A 21,039-nucleotide genomic window follows, 5' to 3' on the forward strand; every position below is an offset into this window, starting at 1 on the left:
ACCGTCAGAGGTCAAATTTAATCCTGAAACCTCCAATCTGTGCTGGTCTCAGATATATGGCTCAGTAGGCCGATATAAAAACGCCGCCTGGGCCATTTTATAGATTACTTGTCCTTTTCAATTTGATATTGCTTCTTTTTTTTTCTACCTCCCAACCTCTGTTATTGTTTGCTTTTTGTGGCAGCTCCGGTTTAATCCCAGTAAACTGTTGCTCTCTGGTGGTGGAAACCAGTACTACACCCACTCCCTCATTCACGACAGGCAGTGAAGTGAGAGGATTATCTGCTCAGTCCCTGGATTAGCTAAAGTAAATATTCTCACACAGAGTTGCCAGGCGTGTCCTCATCCCGGTGTTGACTCTGTGACGTCTTCCCAGGGCGTCTGCAGCTCAGCCCTGTTTCAGAATATGCTTCCAATTAGCTCCACTCCTTCCCACAGGAGGGAAAGAAAAGGCTGTATTCGCTGTACACACTAAACATTTCAACGGAGAAACACCGTAATGTATTGCTGGGTATTTCTGGCCACATAAAGATATGGTAATGTTTGATTTAACGGCCACGGGCCTTGTTAAATCTGAAATTATATATCGAACAAAAGCAATAGAGGCCCCTTTTCTTTTTTTTTTAACTGCAACGTGGACCATAAATCCTGAGCTGTTATTGAGGCTGTTGGCACGTCTCTGTCAGCAGACACAAGGCGCTCGGTGGTTTATGCCTTGGGCGTCAGTCGAGCCGTTTGGGCAACGGAAATCAGGACTGAAGCTCCGGCTCCTTTGTGAGAATCCAGGCCGGCGTGCGGAACAATACTGTACACATGAATACACCAAGAACAGCCCTTTGTGCTGCTCTGCATTGAGGTGAAATCCAGCTAAACTCCCAGAAGCTCCCTTTTTGCATCATTAAAAACATGTTGTGAGTAAATATTGTGTTTCTTTTTCTTTGTTGCCTCCTCTTGACCCATTTTCTCCCTCAAAGGAAGACGCTGAAAAAGAGCCAGGACGTCTTTGGTCTGTGTCCAAATATATAGGTCCTGCACTTGGCAGGCGGATGAACTACTTTATGTTTCTGGTCCACTGGATTTACAGTGGCCATTACTCCTGTCAGGGGGCTGGGGGGGGGGGGGCTCCCCTGTTGTGTGAAGAGCCGCTCCACATAGTAGCCATGGATTTACGGCCGCGGAGAGGAGCCGAACCGGTTTTTTAACGGTGACTTGGGTTTAATAATCTCTCTCTCTCTCCTCGACGGATTCACCCCGTTAAAATCTGCAGAGTCGCTGCCAAGGAGCCAAACTGTGAAATATGGTTTTTCTATCGGCTGCGTTTGAGACGGCGTGCTCACACAGTTAGGAATAAAAAACGCTCTGAAACGTTGTGTAATTTACAGGTGTGCTTTCCAGTGGGTTTGACAGTTTTCTCTCTTTCATGCTGCAGCTTTGAATCATGAGAAGAGACGCTGAGGAAGCATGCAGGATTGCTCACACTCCACTAGATGTCCCCACAGTGCTTGGAGAAGCCTCTCAGCTTGAAGAGTGAAATAAAAGATCATTTCTCCTGAGCACAGATCACAGACTCTCAGTGAAGATGATCCAGAATCTGTTCCCGAGCACAGACCGGACGATCCTCCCAATTACAGTCACGATAACTTCACACCTCAGCGACTGCAGCTGTAGTTTGTAGGTGAAAATGTAAAACTCACTGTTAAACCAAACAAATGAGACATTCAAGAAATCTCTTGTTCAGCAGAAGCTCGGTTTGCAAGAGAAGCAACTTCCCTCTGACACTCTGAGCTCGTCTCTGTGGACTGGAAGCTCATTTGCAGGGATTTTACAATCTCCTGTTTGTTCCTGACGAGACGTTCGACCACTTAAAGCTTCTGCTGAGAAATCTGAGGCAATTGCTTTGTCGTAAATAGTCAGCGGCAGCGGCCATGATGATTCCAGGGTTTGTGTGGAGAAGAGACAGATCCTCACTCGTTTCCACCGTCAGCTAAAAATCCGAAGCTCCTGCAGAACTTCTGTCTCTGGATAAACTCAGTTGCACCCCCCCCCCCTCTCATTGTGCATGGTGTGTGCAGTTGGGTTAGAGGCAAGCCCGGCTCGGTCTTCTGGGAGTAGATGGTTGAAACGGTCGGAAAGTGAAGAATCCAATTAGGCAAAAAACTTTTTAAAAATGTGTCTCTGGTGAAAACAGGGGGGACAGATTAGAAATGTCCATGTGATCTGCAGAGACTTTGCACATCACTGACTTTCCTCCTGAGGATGAAGGAGTCGGACTGAGCTTCTGAGGAATAAAAAATCCATAGCAACAATGGATCTGAAATGAAGTGGGAGCGCCGGCAGTGAAAGGACGACTCGGCCTTTCTGTCGCTTGGAGCTTTAATCCTGAGCCGGAGCTGCAGAGGAGATTGAGCCTCCTCCGTTCTACCACCTGCTCCTCACTGACGAGCTGTGTGGATTCAACATCCATCAGAAAGTCGAGTCACACGAGGTCACGTTCAACCATAAAAACAATTTATATCCTTTGAGAATGCGTGGTATTTACAGTGTGAGTGTGTTTGTGGAGGAGGAGAGGAAATGCTCCGGATGTGGTAAACAAGCTTTTCTTAGTTATAGCTCCATTTGTGAGCGTTTACGTCTCAGGGACATCGGAGCTGTAAATATTCAGACGGCACTGGAATGAAAGTGGAGGAGTGGAGAGGAAAGGATGGAGATGGAGGGATGAGAGAGAGCAGGCGCTGGAAGAGGTTTGACATTTGGTGTGAACTTCTCTGTCGCAGCCACAGGAGGAAGGAGAGCTTCATTACGAATCCTTCCAAAGAAACAACAAACTACAGGAAGTAACGACAATCTGGAGCTGAAATGCCATCACGCCTCTATTGTCCTATTTCAGATATCACAGAAAAGAAAAATATTTCAATGATCTTTCAATGAGCCTTTTCAAGGAGGGTCAGAGGTCAGGGTCAACGATGACCTGCAGGGAGCTTATACTTTCAGGAACCATAAATATGGGATATGACTTAGGGACGCTAGTGTTGATCCTTTGAGCCGTTAGGCCGCACAACGCTGTCAACACTGAGACGTAACCACACTTGTGTTTGTTTTTTGTGTGTTTGCAGCGAGAGAAGCTGATCCACGAGCTAGAGGAAGAGCGACGCCTGCGACTGGAGAGCGAGAAGCGTCTCCGGGAAGTGACGGAGGAGTCCGAGCTGGGCCGGGCGCAGATGGTTTCACTGCAGCAACAATTCTCCAGGTAAAGATCATCATCACAGCATTGAACTTCCTGTTTAGTGAGAAGTCAGGAGAGAAACTTTCAAATCCACGTCTCGTCCCTGCTCTCTCTGTTTTCCTCACTTCTCTGATCTCATGGTTTTTATCTCGGTGATATTTCTCCGGGTCGTTTGACCTTGTCACCAGCCGGAGACGGGCGGATACATTAACTCCGGCTATTAAGAGTCTGAGTTATAAAAAGAACAAAGGGCTCCAACAATGCTCCGGTCATAACTGGAGTCACCTCTGTTTCATGAACTCGTCCTCGGGCACGCGGCCGCTGAGGTGTGACAGAACGAGACGCCACATCAAGAGTCAGGGCGGCGTTGATGCTGTAATTAGGCGATAGGCGTTCACTTCTTTCTCCTCTTCAAAAAGAGAGAGAGAAAGAGAGAGAGAGAGAGCGTCCAGAGGATTTCACATTGGCTGCTTATCTTCTCATTAAGCCGGTGGAGAAAATCCTGTACATGTTAATGGTCCCAGTGTTATAGTGCAGACGAGGGCAGAGTCGCCGCCGCGGGAAGAATAAAATATTTAAGAGCCATTCCAAAGATTTATCGCACATTTAAAAATGTTCCATTGTCGCCTCTGAATTAAGCTCGATGCTCGGTGCATCACGACCTGCATTTCATAGTTTACACCTCAGAGCTGCAGCTGCGACCACGGGGGCTAAACGCCTCAAATCGACCCTGCTTGTTTCTCAAACTGTGCGCTTGCACTCGGACAAGTTTCCTGAGTTCCAGCTTCAGCTCTTCTCCTCAAACTCCTCTCAGATTTCTCTTCTGCCATGGAGGTAAAAGTAGACACCTACAAGCTCAGGGTTTTGAGTGAGAACATTATGAAATCGGATCATTCTAGCTTTCAAACTGAAATACCACGAAAACCAAACCCTGACCCACACCAGGCCGTGTGCATGTGTGCAGGACCGCAGCTGAGCCTCCAGCGTCTCCCTGTCTGACCCTCACTCAGACGCATTACGTCCTCAACGCATGTCGCCAAGAAAGAAAGTGATTCTATTAGCGGAGACGAGGGAAACTCAGATGTAGCGGTGGATTAGTGGAGAGGGACAGCAGCAATATGAGAGCCGCAGAAAGTGCTGCAATTCTATTAGGAGGGAAATACAATATATAACGCTGCTCCCTGATTGGCTGCGGTAAGGGTCTCCGCCGGGACACGCCGTGGCAGAGGTCGCCCAGATGGATGCTTCTCATCGGCTGCCAGGCGGCTCCCGGTGCTCTGCAATGCTCATGGTCATCACGCTGGATTGCTGCAATTTCCGTTTGCCGTGTAGCGTCGTTGGTTTTGTGAGTCCAGCGGGAGCGTGAGGTTCAGCTGCCTTCCCTCCACACTCCCTCCCCCCCCCCCGCCGCACGCCATCCAGCTAACGGGATTCCAGTCTCACTGTCAAAGTCTTAATCTTTGTTTAAGCGTTGCTGAGTGCTTATCTGGATGTGAATGAGCGAGTCGCTCGTGTGTTTACTCGTACCTGTTCCCTTCCAGTGGATTAACACGCTTCCATCGCAGCCGGTGATCGGTGGCGCCGTGCCCCGGTGGCAGATGGGACATCAGTGTGGTCACTTTAATTAGCCACTTACAAACCAATAGAAGAAGAGGGAAAATAAAAGAGAACTCGGTCACCGGGCTCCTGACAAGTGTCTTCCCATGAACCTTTGACCCACTTGCGCCTTCTGCTTGCTCGGCTCTTTCCAAGTTATTGGCTTATGCACGTGCACTGCTTCACAAGCGTGCACGCTCGCCGTCGAGCAACAGACGACAATTATTCGTGTCTGCGGCGCCGTTCCCCTCCGAGACCTTCGTCCATATCTCCTGATTGATTGGAGCTTGTTATTTGTTGCGCATTAGGGGAAAAGAAACCTCAGTTCATCAATGTGTCTTTGCAGATAACGGCCACAAATCACGTGGACGTCCAATCTCTTAAAGAGACTGCGATCTGTTTGACCTCCGGCAACAATTGATCTGCGTATTGCTAATTAATTGAGAGTTGTGCTTTGAATCGGGAGTGTGGCAGTGGAGTCGAGACTCGAACATCGCGGGCAAAGGAAAATGCAAATGAGTCTTTCAGATGGATTTTACAAGCTCTGCCAGGAACAGGGTGTAGTTGGATTTAGCTAAATGCTTCTTTCTGATCCGTGGCACCAGGAGACGGAGGTGTTCTGTGATGATACGACACAAAGGTAACGAGCTGTTGTTAGAGCTGTGCAGCATCACACACACACACACACACACAGACACACACACACAGACACACACACACACACACACACACACACACAGAGGAACAAACAGGCGAATCCTCACCGAGCAGAGGAGATCAGACAGTCGCTGCTGGAGCCAGACGCACTCTGGGGAATCTCTGCTTCTTACGCTCTTTGTGTGTCTGTGTGTGAGTGTGTATGTGTGAGAGTGTGTGTCTTTAAAACTCTCACACTTCTTGGCACAGCTCGCACTTTCAAAGTAAAACCATCTCTGGCCACACAAGTGTTTTTATTGCTGTAATAATGCACATCTCCTGAACACTTGTTTCATTGTACACTGCAGAGCAGCTGTGAGCTCAGACCCAGGGTCAGTTACGCTTGTAATTGATTATTCATGTTGTGTTCTACACTGGTTGCTGGGGTCATGTGACCGGAGCCTGACCAATCAGGGAAGGCGTGTTCAAAAAGACCCAATCAGCATGTGTTTGTGGGCGTCTACGATATCGTTAAATCTACGTTTCTGTTCCGTCTACACTGAAACGTTCCCCGGAGTTTTCAGAGTGAAACACAGACGTGTGGATTCAGCTTTAAAACACAACAACTGGTTTCTTTCTTTCTGCTCTCGTTTGTTTTCACGGCTGAGATCTGAAACTCTGCATTCCTCAAGTGACTGACCACTTAGCTCCAGACCTACTGTAGGTCCACACACACACACACACACACACACACACTGGGCTCTTATCCTGGTGTAGGTCACATGTCCAACCCCTCCTGACTTGGGTCAACCCCCCCAAAGACTTCACCACAGCTAGCGCGGCCTGCCGTCATTAAACTCCTGTGGATTAGTGGGAGACTCCAGCCCTCAGCCCGGCAGCCTGGTCTCCTCGGCCCACCCTGGACGTCCCACCCTGGACGTCCCACCCTGGACGTCCCACCCTGGACGTCCCACCCTGGACGTCCCACCCTGGACGTCCCACAACTCCACATGGGGAAGACATTAAGGAACCAGGACGGCAGCGTGGAGGAGGAGAAGGATGAGGACACCAGGAGTCCTCTTGTCCTTCAGCTTTAGAGACAGGTCTCAGTGAGTTGTAGAGACAGAAACACAATCCATCCTCCAAGGACACGTCCTGAAACCACCTTCCCTTCCTGTGTGACCACGCTCAGACAGGATGACCGGCGAGCCGACAGGAACACGGGGGCCGCCGGGGGTCCCACGCTCACGTCTGGCTTCAGGATGAGGGAGGCGGCTTCCAGGTAATTAGATTTGTTTTCTGTGTGTGGACAGGAGCCGGAGACAGGAGCAGGTTTCTCCGCCTTTCTTGGCAATTTGTCTGCAGCGTGTGGTTTTGCTTAGCGTGCTTATCCTCTTAAAGACTTTATTGTGGTCCCTCCTCTGCCTGCTGAGATTAGACTCTTCTAGAAAGGGAAAAGGAGGCGGGTGCTCGCCGCTCACACACCGGGGACACGTACACACGTTCAATTCCCATATCTCCGTGCCACTTGCGTATTCTCTCTGACTTATCTCTCTTTGTTGTTCTGTCACTCTTGTTCTCTGTGAGGCGTTTCGAGGTAAACCAATTTACCAAGAGGAGGTTTTGGAAATAAATTCTCATCGTCACCCACAATGCACGTGGGCTCATCAGCAAAAGACAGCCCCCCCCCCATGTGTGTGAGAACATGCGTGGACACGTGCATACACAACCAGGCAGATGATGTAAACAGGCAGGAATGGCAGCAGGTTTCAAGTCGGGACGTGTTGTTTGGACGGTCACGCTCCGCAGAGGAAAGTCTCAGCACGCCACGAGTGTGTGTGTGTGTGTGTGTGTGTGTGTGTGTGTGTACTGTCTGCATCCATGTGCTGCTCCCATTACCACTGCACCACAGCTGGAGTGGGGGGGCAGAGTGATTGCTCTGTGTTTGCAGATCAATGGCCTCTGGTCTAATCATCCCAGCGTCCAGCCACGCCTCGCAGGCTGCAGGATCTAACCCCATGAATCGGACCCCTGTTCAGGACGACACATCTGGGGTCATTAACTTGATGGCGAGGGGGGGGTCAGCCTTTTGAAGTCACTTCCTTACTCCCGCCCAATGGGGACCAGGCCTGTTAAATAGATAATAGGAGTCTGGACTATTTCTGGAGCCGATTTATTGCTCCGTTTCATTCCCGTTCCCCAAATTCCAGCAGGGAAATTACAGCTGATTGAACTTAATTTGGGTTTTTTCTACTCGATCACTTGCTCTGAATCGCCAGAGCTTCGATTTCAATCACCCACTTTCCTTCTTTTTCATATCAGAACACACAATCCACACACACACACACACGTTGGGTTTGTTGCTGGCTCGTAACTATGTCAGTTCACAGACACACAAACACTGAACTTCCGGCCGGGATTAAACTCGGCAGTTATGATGTTTACAGACGTGGGGAAAGAGGTCAGATTACAAGCTTTTTGCCAAAGTAGGGCAGCGTCCTCTGGTTTGGTGAAGCTGCTGCTCACAGCTTGTTGCCTGCAGCGTGTGAGTCAGACCGACCCGGTGGCTCTGGTATAGATCTGGTTTGTCTGGCAGCTTCTGCATTTGACACATATACGGTTTAATGTTATATGAGCAAGGATATTTTAATTAAAACACTTTTTCAGCTGGATTCATTCACCTCAGAGTCTTTCAGTTCAACAGCCTTCATATTCAGCATGTTTCATATATTTTCTGACCATGATATAGATTTTAAAAGATAAAGTAAATGATTTTTGTTTAGTGATGGAACGAGAGAGGAGAGAAACACATTTAACACATTTAAAACCGTTCCAGCGACTTTTTAATCTTGAAACTCACGTTTTGTTCTGCAGATTATTATATAACTGCGAAAAGTTGTTGATTTCAAAATGTTTCTTTCTCCTCAACCCCAATATATTCGGTTTAATATCATAGACGATTAAGAAAACGATTCTGGAAGTTTAAAGTTCTATATATGATGGTCTGGTTGTCTCCTCCCCCCTGACCCGCCTCCCACTCGATCTCCCCGGCTCCCAAACGACCCGTCGTCTGAGCAGCTGTGAGTAATGGTCTCCTCTCCGTCCTCATGACGGAGGTCTCCCACCGGGACGTCTTCCTCTGTCTCACATGTGGGACACACATGGCTGTGGCCTCGTGGCGTTGATGCATCCAGCAACACGCTCGCTCTCGAGGATTCTAAAGCTTCACTCGCTGCTAACTGCTTCCCGTTGGCCAGAGGTGAACATGTGGGACGACCATCATGAGTTTCCAGTCTAAATCCTTCCAAATGTAATGGGAGCGCTGCAGGGATGAGGAGGGGGGGAAACCTAAATCTGGTTTCCTCCATATGTTCATTTTTAATTTAGGCGCCTTTACACTCGGCCAGCTTTACGCTTCTGGTGAAATCGTTTGCTGGTTCATCTGGAAAGGATCAGTATTTAAATGAGGAGGTTTTCGAACATTTCTAATCAGATAATTAAGATAAAACTGTGTCTTAATAAAGCCGTCAGATGTCGGAGGGTCTCTCTCCCAGCGGTTGGTCGACAAATATCAGAATGAAATATGACGTTCAGAGTCGACTAAAGGCTCCGGGCTTGATCTCTGTTTCTCTGGCATGTGTGTTTTGTTGCTCAGGTCAAAGGTCGCCGGCGAGGGTCAGCGGTCGTGAGGGGGTGCAGACCTTTGTAATCCGACCTCGCTGTAACGTGCATGACTGATGTGCTCGACTTTTACTGTCCACCAGCCTCTCAGCAGAAAGAGGAGGAAGTTGGTTCCTCTCTCTTCATTGAGGTCACGTCGGAGAAAGGGTCTCCTTGCATGTTTTCTACCAAACAGCTCTAAGAGGATAACAGTGGCTTAGCGTCGGGTTAAGCTCGGCAATCACCCGGTGGGCGTACATAAGTGATTTGCTGGAACCGAGTCTGAGAAGAAGAATGGAATAATTTTGTGTGAGAAAAGGAGAAGTTTCTCTGGGAGCTGGCTGACGTCAGATCAGGCGATTGCAGCGGTCGATGCTTCGGTCATGTGAGGGCGAGCGATGGCCTGGACTCAGCCACACAGACAGGTGATTGTTCTCCGTCCATCATTCGGCCGCGGTGGGATTTCCACATTTGTTCAAATCTGATTAAAGGGTCTCGGCCGACCTGAGCCTCTGACAGATAAAGTGAGAGTGTGAACAGACAGAGAAGCTCTGACGTGCTGATCTGCAGGTTCAGAATCAGAAGGAATTTATTGCCAAGTCGGTTTAAACCTACCTGGAATTTGCTCTGGTTATTGGTGCATACAATGAAAATAGAAACATAAAAGCACAATAACTACACCACACATAAGAAAAACAATAAAAAACATTCCTCCCATCACTAGAGCTGCTTTCTTGTTCGAGAGGTTTGTTTCTGTTCGTTTGTTTCACTCTGATCTTTAGAATTCTCTTTTTAAAACAAAATTTACTCTCCTTAGTATCCTTATCTTTCTTTAAAGGCCACAATTAGATTTTTTGAATTCAGAATTAAATAAGTGGCTGGCAGCACAAAGGTCCAAACGTAGCAGGAGGCAGATCAGCTCCTGCCGAGTCCGAGCTGTGAAACATGCAAACACGCCGGCGCTCGTTGGCAGAAAAGGAATCAACACACAAGCATTTAAAAAGCCTGTGCTAATGAAAAGTGTCACATTTGGAGAGAAGATCGTTGAGAAGAGGAATCTGAGAAGTCCTGCAGAGACGTGTGATCGTGCTGCGAGCGTCCTGCTGGCGCTTTGCCCCCGTGTTCGGAAAGTGTTGATTTTAATGACGCCAAAGCTTCTTAACCACCAGCGAAACAACACACAACTACACACAGACACACACACTGGCTGACAAAAACCGGGGGATCCCTCTTGTTAGTATTGCTTCATCCCTACAACCCATCCCCGATTCCCTTCTGATCCGAGACTCCCGGCCTGCTTGCCTCCCAGCAGGGGGCCTTCTCCTCTGCAGAGGGCTTAACGTGGGACATATGGGGAAGTCCTCTCCTGCCAGATCTGTGTCTCTGCTCAGGGCCGGTGTGGGATGATGATGACACACTGGAGACACGGCCAGTAGAGAACCAGAGCAGGAGATCTGCTGTCTGTCCATTGAGCGACAGCGTGGCCTAGTTTCTCCCGGGGACCCACATTGCAGCCGCGGCGTCCGGGTCACATGACAGAGCTGTGAGGACGCCGGGCCGGACGCACGTCTCTGCACATGGAGCTCAGGGACGGCTGCACCACGCTTTATCTGGCGTTTCTCAGGAAGAATGGAGGAGTTAGAAAAGGAGGAAAGCTCCGGGTGGGGTGAGTGCTGAGGTCTTTTGATCATTCTCAGGTCTGTGGAGGAATTTGTCATTTGCACTTTCAATGAATAGAACGAGTTTTGAATGAAGCTCTCGAATTCGTTTGATGTCATTGTCACTGGACGGCTAAACGGTGAAGTAGCAGAAGAAGAAGAAGTTCTGAACAGCGTGAGACCACGACGCAGAATCTGTCCTCTAATCGTCCTGGTGTGTGTCCCGTTGTGACATCAAAGCTCTGGACATCATGTGTGTGTGTCTGTGTGTGTGTGTTCTGTGTGTGTGTGTGTGTGTGTGTGTGGAGGTGAGAGGGGTGTGATCGCCTGAACACCGTCAAACCTCAGGCTGGAAATTGATTGGACTCTTAATTGCGTTTCCTGCCCGGCTGACGAACGCCGCGTTTGAAATTCAGGCCGTGCGGCGCCGGGGTCACGGGAGTCAGAATTTGCTTTCATCTCCACATACGTGCCTTTGGAACACACACACACACACACACACACACACACACACACACACACTCGTCCTTCCCTGGTGTTTTCAATAGGTCGTTGACGAGCACTCTGAGATTGATCACACCGCCACACTGAGCAGAACAGGTTTTATTCTCTATCAACTAATGCTCTGTCACCGGAGTTCTCTCCATCCATCATCTGCATTGAGCTCCTTCTCTCCTGTAAATACCTTTCAAGTGTCGGAATTTACGATACTGACAAATTGCACTGTTTATTTTATGGGATGTTTTTGTCGGCCACGCGTCTCCTTCTCCTCTCGGCAGGATTTAATGCCTCTGAAGCAAATGTTGGTTTACTTAAATGAGCTTTTCTGTGTTTTACTCACTCGTAATTGGATCTCAAACAAAAAAGTTTCCAAGGACGTTGTAGGGGTTTGATTGATAAGTGTTGGTTTTAGTTGTCAGCGGGACGTGATGAATGATAAATGGAAGTTCAGGCACAAGAGCAAACGTCTCTGCAGAGCTAAAAACACCAGAGCAGAATAACATTGTAATATTAGGAGAATAAAGTCGTAAATTTAACAGAATAGAGTCGTAATATTGGAAGAATCAAGTAATAATTGAGAAGAACGTTGTGAGAATAGAGTAGAAACATATATTTCAGGATATAAGCAGCATGGAGAATATGCTTCATTTTATTATATGTGAAACCAAAGTGGAACAAGATGCTGAACATTCCTCGTTTTATCACAGACGTCTGATCTTCTGAGATTCAACCTTCTGACGTGACACATAGACCAGAATTACGACTTTATTCCCAAAATCACTAAATATTAATTGACTCTAATACTTCCTCACAGTTTATAGAGTGAGACTCTTTATGTCCACGTTAAATATCGCCGCCACTGAAACTTCAAAGTCTCTCAGCGTCCGACTTGTGACAGGAAACATGGCGAGCGAAGCAGCGTCTGCTCCCGTTCATCAACACAAAGAGTCTCATTCAGGCTCCTCCTCCTCCTCCCGTCACCACACGAGGAGGAAACAGGCGTCAAAGTGCCTCTTACCAACCTGCCACTTAATAATCTCAAGGTCACGGAGGTCTCGCCAGAAGCAGCGAGCATGCTGGGAAGTTTGTCTGGAACTTATGCATGTGCGAGCGCAGCAGCTAGGAAAACAAACGCCCGGTATCATTTGTTTCGTTTCACATTCATCGCTTCGGTGATTTGGTTTCAGGTACGAGCGTCGGGATAATTCTGTCTCCATCTGTTCGCTCGACTAATGATTTCCCACATTACTCATTTCAGGCGTCACTTTTTAAACACATTCACATATTTATCCTGAATCAACCTCACGTTACATCTGTTACCGATCAAATCCACAAAACAACACCTTTACATTCACTTCACACTGTTTTAATGTTCCTGTTTCCCTGGGAACTGAATGCAGATAGTTTACCTCCAGTTTCCTTCTGCTGTGGATCAAGAAACACGTTCACAACTTAAGAAACACTTTTAAAATCTTTGTTATTGTGCAGCAGGCAGAAAACTTTGGATCCAGATTGGCAGAGGAATCTTTGAAATAAATATATAAAGATATCTGTGATATGAGACCCACCCCCCCCTCCCTCAGTCTCTGAACAACTCTTCACGCTGATCACGTCCCCGGTCCGGACCTTGACCCCGGTGTCGGCGTCTCCGGACTCCAAAGCCATCAAGTCCCGTCCTCTCTGCTCTATAGGAACTGCTGATTAAGGGCAGCAGTTAAAGCAGGAACTGGAGCAATCTGCCCGACGCTCTGCGACTGCTCACTCAGCAGCGAGCGGCCTGATTACCAGGCGGCTTTATGGCTCAGCCGGGACAGATGGTGGAGCGGCGTCCTGCCTCTCTGCCTGCGCTCGTTCTCTCCCGCTGCCAGGGCCGAGCACGGGAGACGCAATAGGAAAGTTACTGTAGAACAAAGTCTGGATAAAACATATAGGAATAAACTACAGGCAGTGTGCATCCCTCCTATGCAAATTCAGAAAATCAAAAAAAACATCTTTGAGATAAATGGTTTGCTCCAGGTCCCATCTGCTAACATGGAGGAGCATCCATCTGTATTTACAGTCTCTGGTTCACACATATGCATGACTGTTTTGTCTGTAAATGTGTAAAGAACCTGTAGAAGTCGGCTAAAGTCTATTTCTCAATGATTCATGCACTTGTTATTGGCTGGACCAGTCGCACACTGTGTCGCACACAGACACACACACAGACACACACACAGACACACACACACACACACACATGAGTCACGGCTGCAGACTGGCGAGACAAAGAGGTGACGGTCATGTTCACACAGATGATTTGCAGCAGACTGAGTGACTCACTCTCAGTCGGTCCTGGGTTTGGTTTAATTTCGCTGAGAATCCAAAAAAAGCAGAAGAAGAAGCAGAACATGTCGTGAACTTTAGATTATTCCCACGTGTCTGTGGTCTGTCTCCTGAATGTCACACATCTCTCATCATTTCCATTTCCACGATCCCGGCCTGGTCCCAGATCAGCTCACGTAGCTTATCTGCTGCTGTTCTGCTCCATGTTTTGTTGTGTTACAGAATCGCAAAGTGAATCCATGTCGGGTCAGAGTTCGTCCTGTAGCTGGAGGGATGAAGATGGCGTGCGGCTCTCATTCAGATGGAAATAGGCCGAGGCATTTTCCACATGCGCTCCACCGGCACCTGCTTTGCATGCAGCTTGCAGCGTTTGCAGCCGAAAACAGAAGCGCAGATTGTTTTCCGAGGCAGACCGGGGTCCCGAAGGCCAAGGTCACTCGCTCGGTGTTCGCTGGCGTGATTGCACTTAATTCGAACCATCAGCAGACACGCATGCGGCCGTGCACAGACAACCGCCTGCAAAATAATACACGATAAGTTAGTAACTGGAGCAGAAGTTAGGATTCAGTCCCCCCAAAAAGAAAACACCACTCATCCCTCGTTCGTCCCTGGCGCCGATTCAGTCCCATTCTCTTCAGATTTACGCCATGGGGCCGTTTATGGTATTATGCAAAGTGTAAAACAGATAATGAAGGATGCAACGATCCATTACACACAACAAACATCACATAGAATAATCAAATCACTAGAAAATAGTTCCCATCACAGAACCAGTGAGTCCGCTCATCGTTTGGAAGCTCTCACGTTGTTTCAGACGTTTGAAACATCTGTCCCTCTGAGGTCAGGATCCTTCTGACTGTTTCTACAGGAACAAACTAATCTCTGCTCAAACTGCTGAAGAAACAATGTTCTGTTTATTCAGGAGAATCCACAGCTTTTCACTTTATAATCCAAGGACGTGTGAGAGCATCACAGGAGACATGAGGACAGGTGGCCGACTGCACCATCCAGTTAATATGAGGAGCATGTAGCTGCAGAGCCTGAATCAAAGACGTGTGTTTGGCAAAAATACCTCAACGATGAGTGTTTGACACCGAAATCTGAGAAGTGTTACCTCCTGCTCCATGTTTGTGTTAACGTGGTGACGTGTGTTGTGTGTTTGTGCAGGATGGAAGAGACGGTGCGGACGCTGCTGCAGAACCAGGGCGTCCTGGAGCAGACTGCTGTGGACACAGTGGACATCATGAAGGCCTACAAGGTAAAATACAGAATGAATTTCATCTGGAAAAGAAAGTTTTCTGGATAAAAAGGTGGAAAATAAATAGTTGACACAAAAATCCACGAGTTATTTAATTGGTGGAAAAGTCAAAGAAGCTGAGAACAGAAGCCGGAGCTAAAGGAACCTGTGGATTCACTGATCGCACACATTAGACTTGCTGTGTGTTTATTCGGTGGTTTTCCAGGTATCTGACTTTGAGTTTCGGATGAATCCAGACTGAGTCAAGGTGAAGGCGTTCGCCGTCGACCTGGTTACGTAAGAGAAATAGCCGCTGGGTTTTCTCGGAGAGGCAGAGAGAATAAGTAATTCTGTTTCTTTCTGAAGCGCAGGGTCGCTCTTCACAATTTGGATCTTAACGTGTTTACTCTGTGAAATGCTGCTGCCTCCAGACTGCAGCTACACAACTTCTCCTGCTCCCAACCTTTTATTTGCAGCCTTCATGATAAAACATCTGCAAATATTTATTAAAGGGTAAACACGAGACGTTTGTTTTGCTCATGACAGCGACCACGTTATTGTCTTCAGCGAGCAGACGTGTCTCCGGGGAGACGGAGGAAAGGGCACGACGAGGACGGAACGTGTGCAATAAAGAACAGCGGCTGGACATTCGCTCGTCCCCGTGATTTAAAGACAGAAGCAGATGTAGAGAAACATCTTTGAATGATGAGAGCAAATAAAAGTGGGCAGAAAGAAAGGAGCACTTTCCAGTGGACGAGGAACATGGGAGAAGCAGCTGTGGTGAAAACACTGTTCTGAGTGTGACAGCGTTATCGTGAAGATACGACTCTTATGAAACATATGTGGAATTAATACAGTGCTTAATGAGCTGGGTTCATTACATATATTCTACAACTCTGTGAACCTGGTTTTACCACAAATACTTTAATTAAATTTTCTTTTTAATCTCGTCTCGTCCAGAGTTCAGGGGTCCAGGACCAGATTAATACATAATTATTATTATATAATATATTCAATTCTTGTTAATGAAACTAAAGGTAAATTGAAATTGAAATCACTGTGGCTGTTTGTCTTGTTGCTGGAAAAAGAACAAGTTTGATTAAATTAGATTGAATTTATTAATTTACTTTTCGTCCACTCACGTAATAACTGAGCTCTGTGCTCTTCCACATATGGATCAGCAAGGTATAATAATAATAATCCTCATAGACACTTTACATGATTACAAAGAACAGATCAAACTATAACAATATAATATTAATTACACATTGACGTAGAAGATACTCACCTTATTCCAACATGGTGGAATTCATTCTATGATTAAATGATTGAAAGTTAAGTAGATTTTCTATCAGCTTCAGAATCAGTTCACGGCCAAATGTCTTGATTAGAAGTCAAAGGTCCTATTATTTATTAATAATAATAACTGGAAGCTAATTAAACGACAAGCCACGATAAGAATAAAGTCCAGCGACATTTGAAAAGAACACACAGCAGCTAACCTGTGATGAACACTGTGTACTGATCCGTGTTCACACTCCGTCCAGGAGAATCAAGCTGCAGGGTTGTGATGTTATTCCCAGTGGCTGGATAACCGAGCTGCAGCTGGATTCTGTGTATTCAGCAGACAAACTCAATAACTTGAAAGGGCAGCGAGAGGAGCGAGGTTCCCCTGCACCCCCGCCAACGCCTCCCTCCCTCCCACCCACCCACCCTTCTCTCTCTGTGGAGATAATTACGCCATCTGATGATTCCGCCTCTCCAGCAAACCGCAGACTTCACAGTCCAAACAAAAGCAAACTTAGAACCGTGACTGTCGAGCTTCGCCTCGAACAACAAGACTGAAAACCTGGGAAATGTTCAGAGGAGATCGGATCAGGGAGAAAACACAGAGATATATCTCACTCCCACGATCGAGTGCAATCATTACAGGTTTTAATATTTATTTTCTTGAGATTTAATGGACATTTAAGAGGATGAGAAAACGCCGTCGTCAGGATAATTCTGATATCGTCGTTGTTTTCATTCAAACCTGCAGCTGATCGAGTTAGGGCTGCGAGCCTGCGACTAATGAATCTCTCATCATCAGGTTATTTCTCAGTTATTTTATGATTAATGGTTCAGTCCTCCCGACAGAAAGGTCGCGGGATGAAGTCAAGAGGTCACGACCCGATCGAGAGGTCAAGAGGAAAAACAACAATGTTCTGCTGCTCAAGTTTCGAGCTCTGACTTTTCTTTAGTTTCCATTTGGCCACAAAATAAGAGAAACTTCCAAAATATGTCTAAAGTTTGTTTTAATTTGACAAACTAAATCTGAAAGTATTACGTGTACTTTGTTTTTTAGCCAGCAGGGGGCGAACCAGATGTTCCAGCTTCACTTTTAAAGAGCTGTCATGTTTCCCATCTGTCTTTACAGTTAATTATTCATACATTTTTAATTCTACTGGATAGTTTTACCTCCTCAGACCTCAAATTAAGCTTTTCCTAATCAAACATTTGACTTGTGACTTGTAGCTGAACCCCAGGTGACGTCTAGAAACTCCCCAATTGAATGCTTCTCAACTTCCAACAACAAAACAATCAAATTATAAATCAATGAACTATTTATTTCACCTCTAATTGTGTTTATTTAGCTTGAACGTTGGCGTGACCCGATGTTCAGTGAAAGCAGAAGGATCCAAAGAGTCCTTGGAAGAAGATGAAATGAATCTCCAGAGTGTGACGGGGAACTGGTCGTGTTTTGCTTTCAACCGTTTGGTGCTCGCCAGAACCCACGCCTGATTAGGAGCTAATTATTACCGGCAGAAAATGATCAGACAGCCGAGAGAGAAGGAGAGGAAAGAGAGGAATAGAAATCTGGCAGCGAGCGAGAGAACCCCGGCGAGGGCAGAGCGGAGCATCCAGACGAGATGAGCGGCCTCAAGGTCACTGCCGCTCTTTGGAAAACAAGTGAAACATGATTAGGGATTAGGGGATGTTTTGGAGCTCTGTCGCCGAAGCGTCCTCCTTGTTGTCCCATCTGCTCGTCTGATCCTCTCTCTCCACGTCTCTCCCTCCGACTCCTGCCTCCTCTCTCCTTCTTCATGTCCTCCTCCTCTTCTGAACGCCTTCCTCCCATCTGCTCAGGGTTTTTTACTTTGCCAAATTCCCCCTTTCGTTCTTCTTCTCCATTTTCCATCTCCATCCCTCTAACCTCGTGTCGTTGTCTGTGCTTCAGGATAAACTCTCGGAGGAAGTGCAGAAGCAGCACGCCGGCGCCGGAGAGAACGGACCCCCCCCGCCGGGGGCGCCTCCAGCCGAGCCGGACCTCGGGCGGCTGCTGGATCCTGAAGCAGAAGAGGACAGAACCCTGGTCCTGCTGGAGCGGCTCAACGCCCTGGAGGTAACCACTGCACCAACAAACCTGTGATGTTTCCCTTCTACCTTCTTTCCCTTTGTTCCCTTCATCTCCACCTACCTTCTCCCGGCCTGGTCCTTCTCCACGCCTCCACTCCTCCACCCCCCCGGCGATCCTCTGTCTGACAGTTGTCAGAGTCCGGGCCTGCTCGTGTCTGAAAGCATGACAGCTGATCGTATTCTGCAGCTTTCATCGTTGGCAGGGCAGAGTCGTCCTGAGAGAGTTGCTCCGAGGCCCTCGGGCTGAACTCCAGCTCGACTGTACTTCTCTTCACGCTCGGGAATCGAAGCTGAACTCCACCACGAGTGGCGAGCAGCAGCGAACGCCTCAGTCGTCCACGCTGATTGTGTTTTCTCCTCATGCCACTGGACTCGCATCCTCTCGGATCTCTGCAGCAATTAAAAGACTCTGACTTCATTAGATTAAGCCCCAAGTCTGACCTGATTGTTCCTGAGTGGCCCCACGAGGCTCCTGGAGGATGATGATGTGGTGGAAGGCGTTCGACACACATACAAACAACAATGTACAGGGGGGAGGGGCTAATTTAATTATTTAAAGACCCTTAAGCCACTGCTGCTGGACAAAGAGCTGTCATCTGTCCATCAGTTTTTGTGTTATCCTGGAATTTGTGTCAAACAAACCAGAGGTGAAAACATGACCTTCCATGATGGAGGTAAAACCAAAGCCAGTCGTCCAATAACCAGAAACTAAAGTCCCTGAAAGCACAGAGAGTTTAATGTTAAACTCATTCACAGAACATATTAAGTCTTTACGTTGTTTTTCTGTTTCTTCCTCCAACGTTACACTAAATCCTCCCTGGTAGAGAACTCTCCCTAATTAGAGCAAAGTGCCAGATAATTGCTCGTTGCCGCTCGGCTCCGAGTTATCGTCTCGGAGTGAGTCCGTCTAATCGATGTGATGAAGCACGTTACCTAAACATAACGTTCTTTAAATGGCTTCATCAAAACCTATCTGCCATCTTATTCTGTTCTGCGGCTCGGCGTGATGGATGCAGCCTCCGTGGGGACGGAGCTGGAGCCGTACATCATCGCCCCCCCCCCCCCCCCCACTAGCGCTCCATGTCCACTGACACTAAGTGAGAGCTCCGCTGCTACTGCTCATTAACTGGGCTGGAAAAACCCTGCAGGCCAATTCATGCAAAGGCAAATTAAAGGTTTGCACTTGTTGCAGGAGGAATGGAGTAGAAGTACACGTGTAATTATTCAAATACTACTCAACTGATTTCCTCGAACCAGGGAAGAGATATTAACATTTTGTGAGATTCACGCTGCACGTCAGAACGACATCTCAGCGTTTGAAGACTCGTGTCACTGAACAATCACAAACACCACTTGTGTTGCATCATGTAGCGACAGAGCGAAGAGTCAGAAAACACTTTGTATTGTGTCTGAGGTAGAAAATAGGTTTAATAATCAATTTCAGGGATTATTTTTAATGCAAAAAGTTGCTTTTATCACCTAAAAGTCGAGATTTCCCACACGAGAATCACCAGTGGAGTTTAATCCCGTTACATCCATGTTCCAGGGCCTCCAAGTTTTAATTAGTCTCTGTCTCTGTGGTAATTGGATGTTTTGGATTGTAATTATGTTTCCCACGTTTTCATCAGGGGTCTGGTAGTTTCTACTAAAGGGCAGAGGCCGGTGGAACCAGGGCCGGCTGACAGCTCCTAATACGCTGCCCGCCGCTGACAAATTGGAAACTCCTAGAGATCAATAGGGCGCCGCCTCGCCAGCCTGGCAAGTGGAGAAGATATTCTTATTAGGTCCGAACTCCAAATGGCCCGCTGCTCGCCCAAAGTTCACCATCATAACTTCCATCCCCTTGACCTTTCCCTCTGTGGTTCTTTGTAAATTTTGTATTGGCCCTCCTGGCTCAGCGCTGACATCTGACCTTTCGTGGCGCCGGCCTCTTCCTCGCTGCCGCGGCTCCTCTTGATTGCCGCCTCTGTCTCCGCCGCTGTTGTTGTTTTCCTCGTGTCAAATGTAACCAAAGTCCCGGTGAGGTTTCAGCCGCGCTGACACTGAAACGCCTCCGTGTGTTTTGTTTGCAGGAGAGGAACTCGACGCTGACCTCGGAGAACGAGAACCAGAGGGAGCAGTACGAGCGCTGTCTGGACGAGGTGAGTGTTGCTCGTCTTGTTTATCTGAACCCACGCTGCACTCGGGGGGGGGGGGCAGCGTGACCCGGCAGATGTTTGACTCACCTTGAGAAGAACTCCGGTGTGTGAACGTGTGTGTCCTGACTCCACGTGAGCAGAATGAGCATTCAGGTTTAATGAGGTCCTGCTCTGCACTTCCTGTCTCCCTCAGGTCGGCAATTTACCTGAGGAAGGCGGAGGTGAACCGCTGATATTAACAATTAACCCAGAAAAACACTTTGTCATAATTCTGAGGCACTTAAATCTGTCATATCTCACTTTAATAAAGAGATTTGTTGCAGTTGCGCTAAATTAGGCAATAACCTCATCTCCCTGAAGCCTGGATTATGTATAAAACTTTATTCATCATCCTTTTAAAACACAAATAATGAGTGTGTAAGTAAGGAAGCAGTCTGCAACATAAGGACCACCTGGTAAAAATACACAAATCAACCTCTGCTCATATCATAAAAGCAAATCCACTCCCCTCTGTTACTTTTCTGCACCAGCATCATAACCACACCATGTTGTGATGTGATATAAATCGTCTGGCTCATTCTTACCCTGATGTGAACTCGTGGTTTACATAACTGTGCCACTCCTCTGCCCTCTGGTTATTAATGGGAGCCTGATAAGTGTTGTTCAGGG

The 21,039-nt window shown here is 47.5% G+C and overlaps 1 protein-coding gene across 3 annotated transcripts in view; it reads left to right on the plus strand.

The window, feature by feature from the left end:
- LOC132996564 (nck-associated protein 5-like) overlaps positions 1–21,039 on the plus strand; it is an 88,351-nt gene that overhangs the window by 43,352 nt on the left and 23,960 nt on the right. For all 3 annotated transcript variants that reach the window (XM_061066862.1, XM_061066861.1, XM_061066864.1), the window contains 4 exons: positions 3,114–3,247; positions 14,767–14,857; positions 18,054–18,218; positions 20,305–20,373. In XM_061066862.1, the coding sequence (XP_060922845.1) occupies positions 3,114–3,247; positions 14,767–14,857; positions 18,054–18,218; positions 20,305–20,373 (459 nt within the window). The remainder of the gene's footprint in view (positions 1–3,113; positions 3,248–14,766; positions 14,858–18,053; positions 18,219–20,304; positions 20,374–21,039) is intronic.

The sequence above is a fragment of the Limanda limanda genome, chromosome 23 (genome assembly GCF_963576545.1).
Source record: "Limanda limanda chromosome 23, fLimLim1.1, whole genome shotgun sequence".
NCBI classification, from domain to species: domain Eukaryota; kingdom Metazoa; phylum Chordata; class Actinopteri; order Pleuronectiformes; family Pleuronectidae; genus Limanda; species Limanda limanda.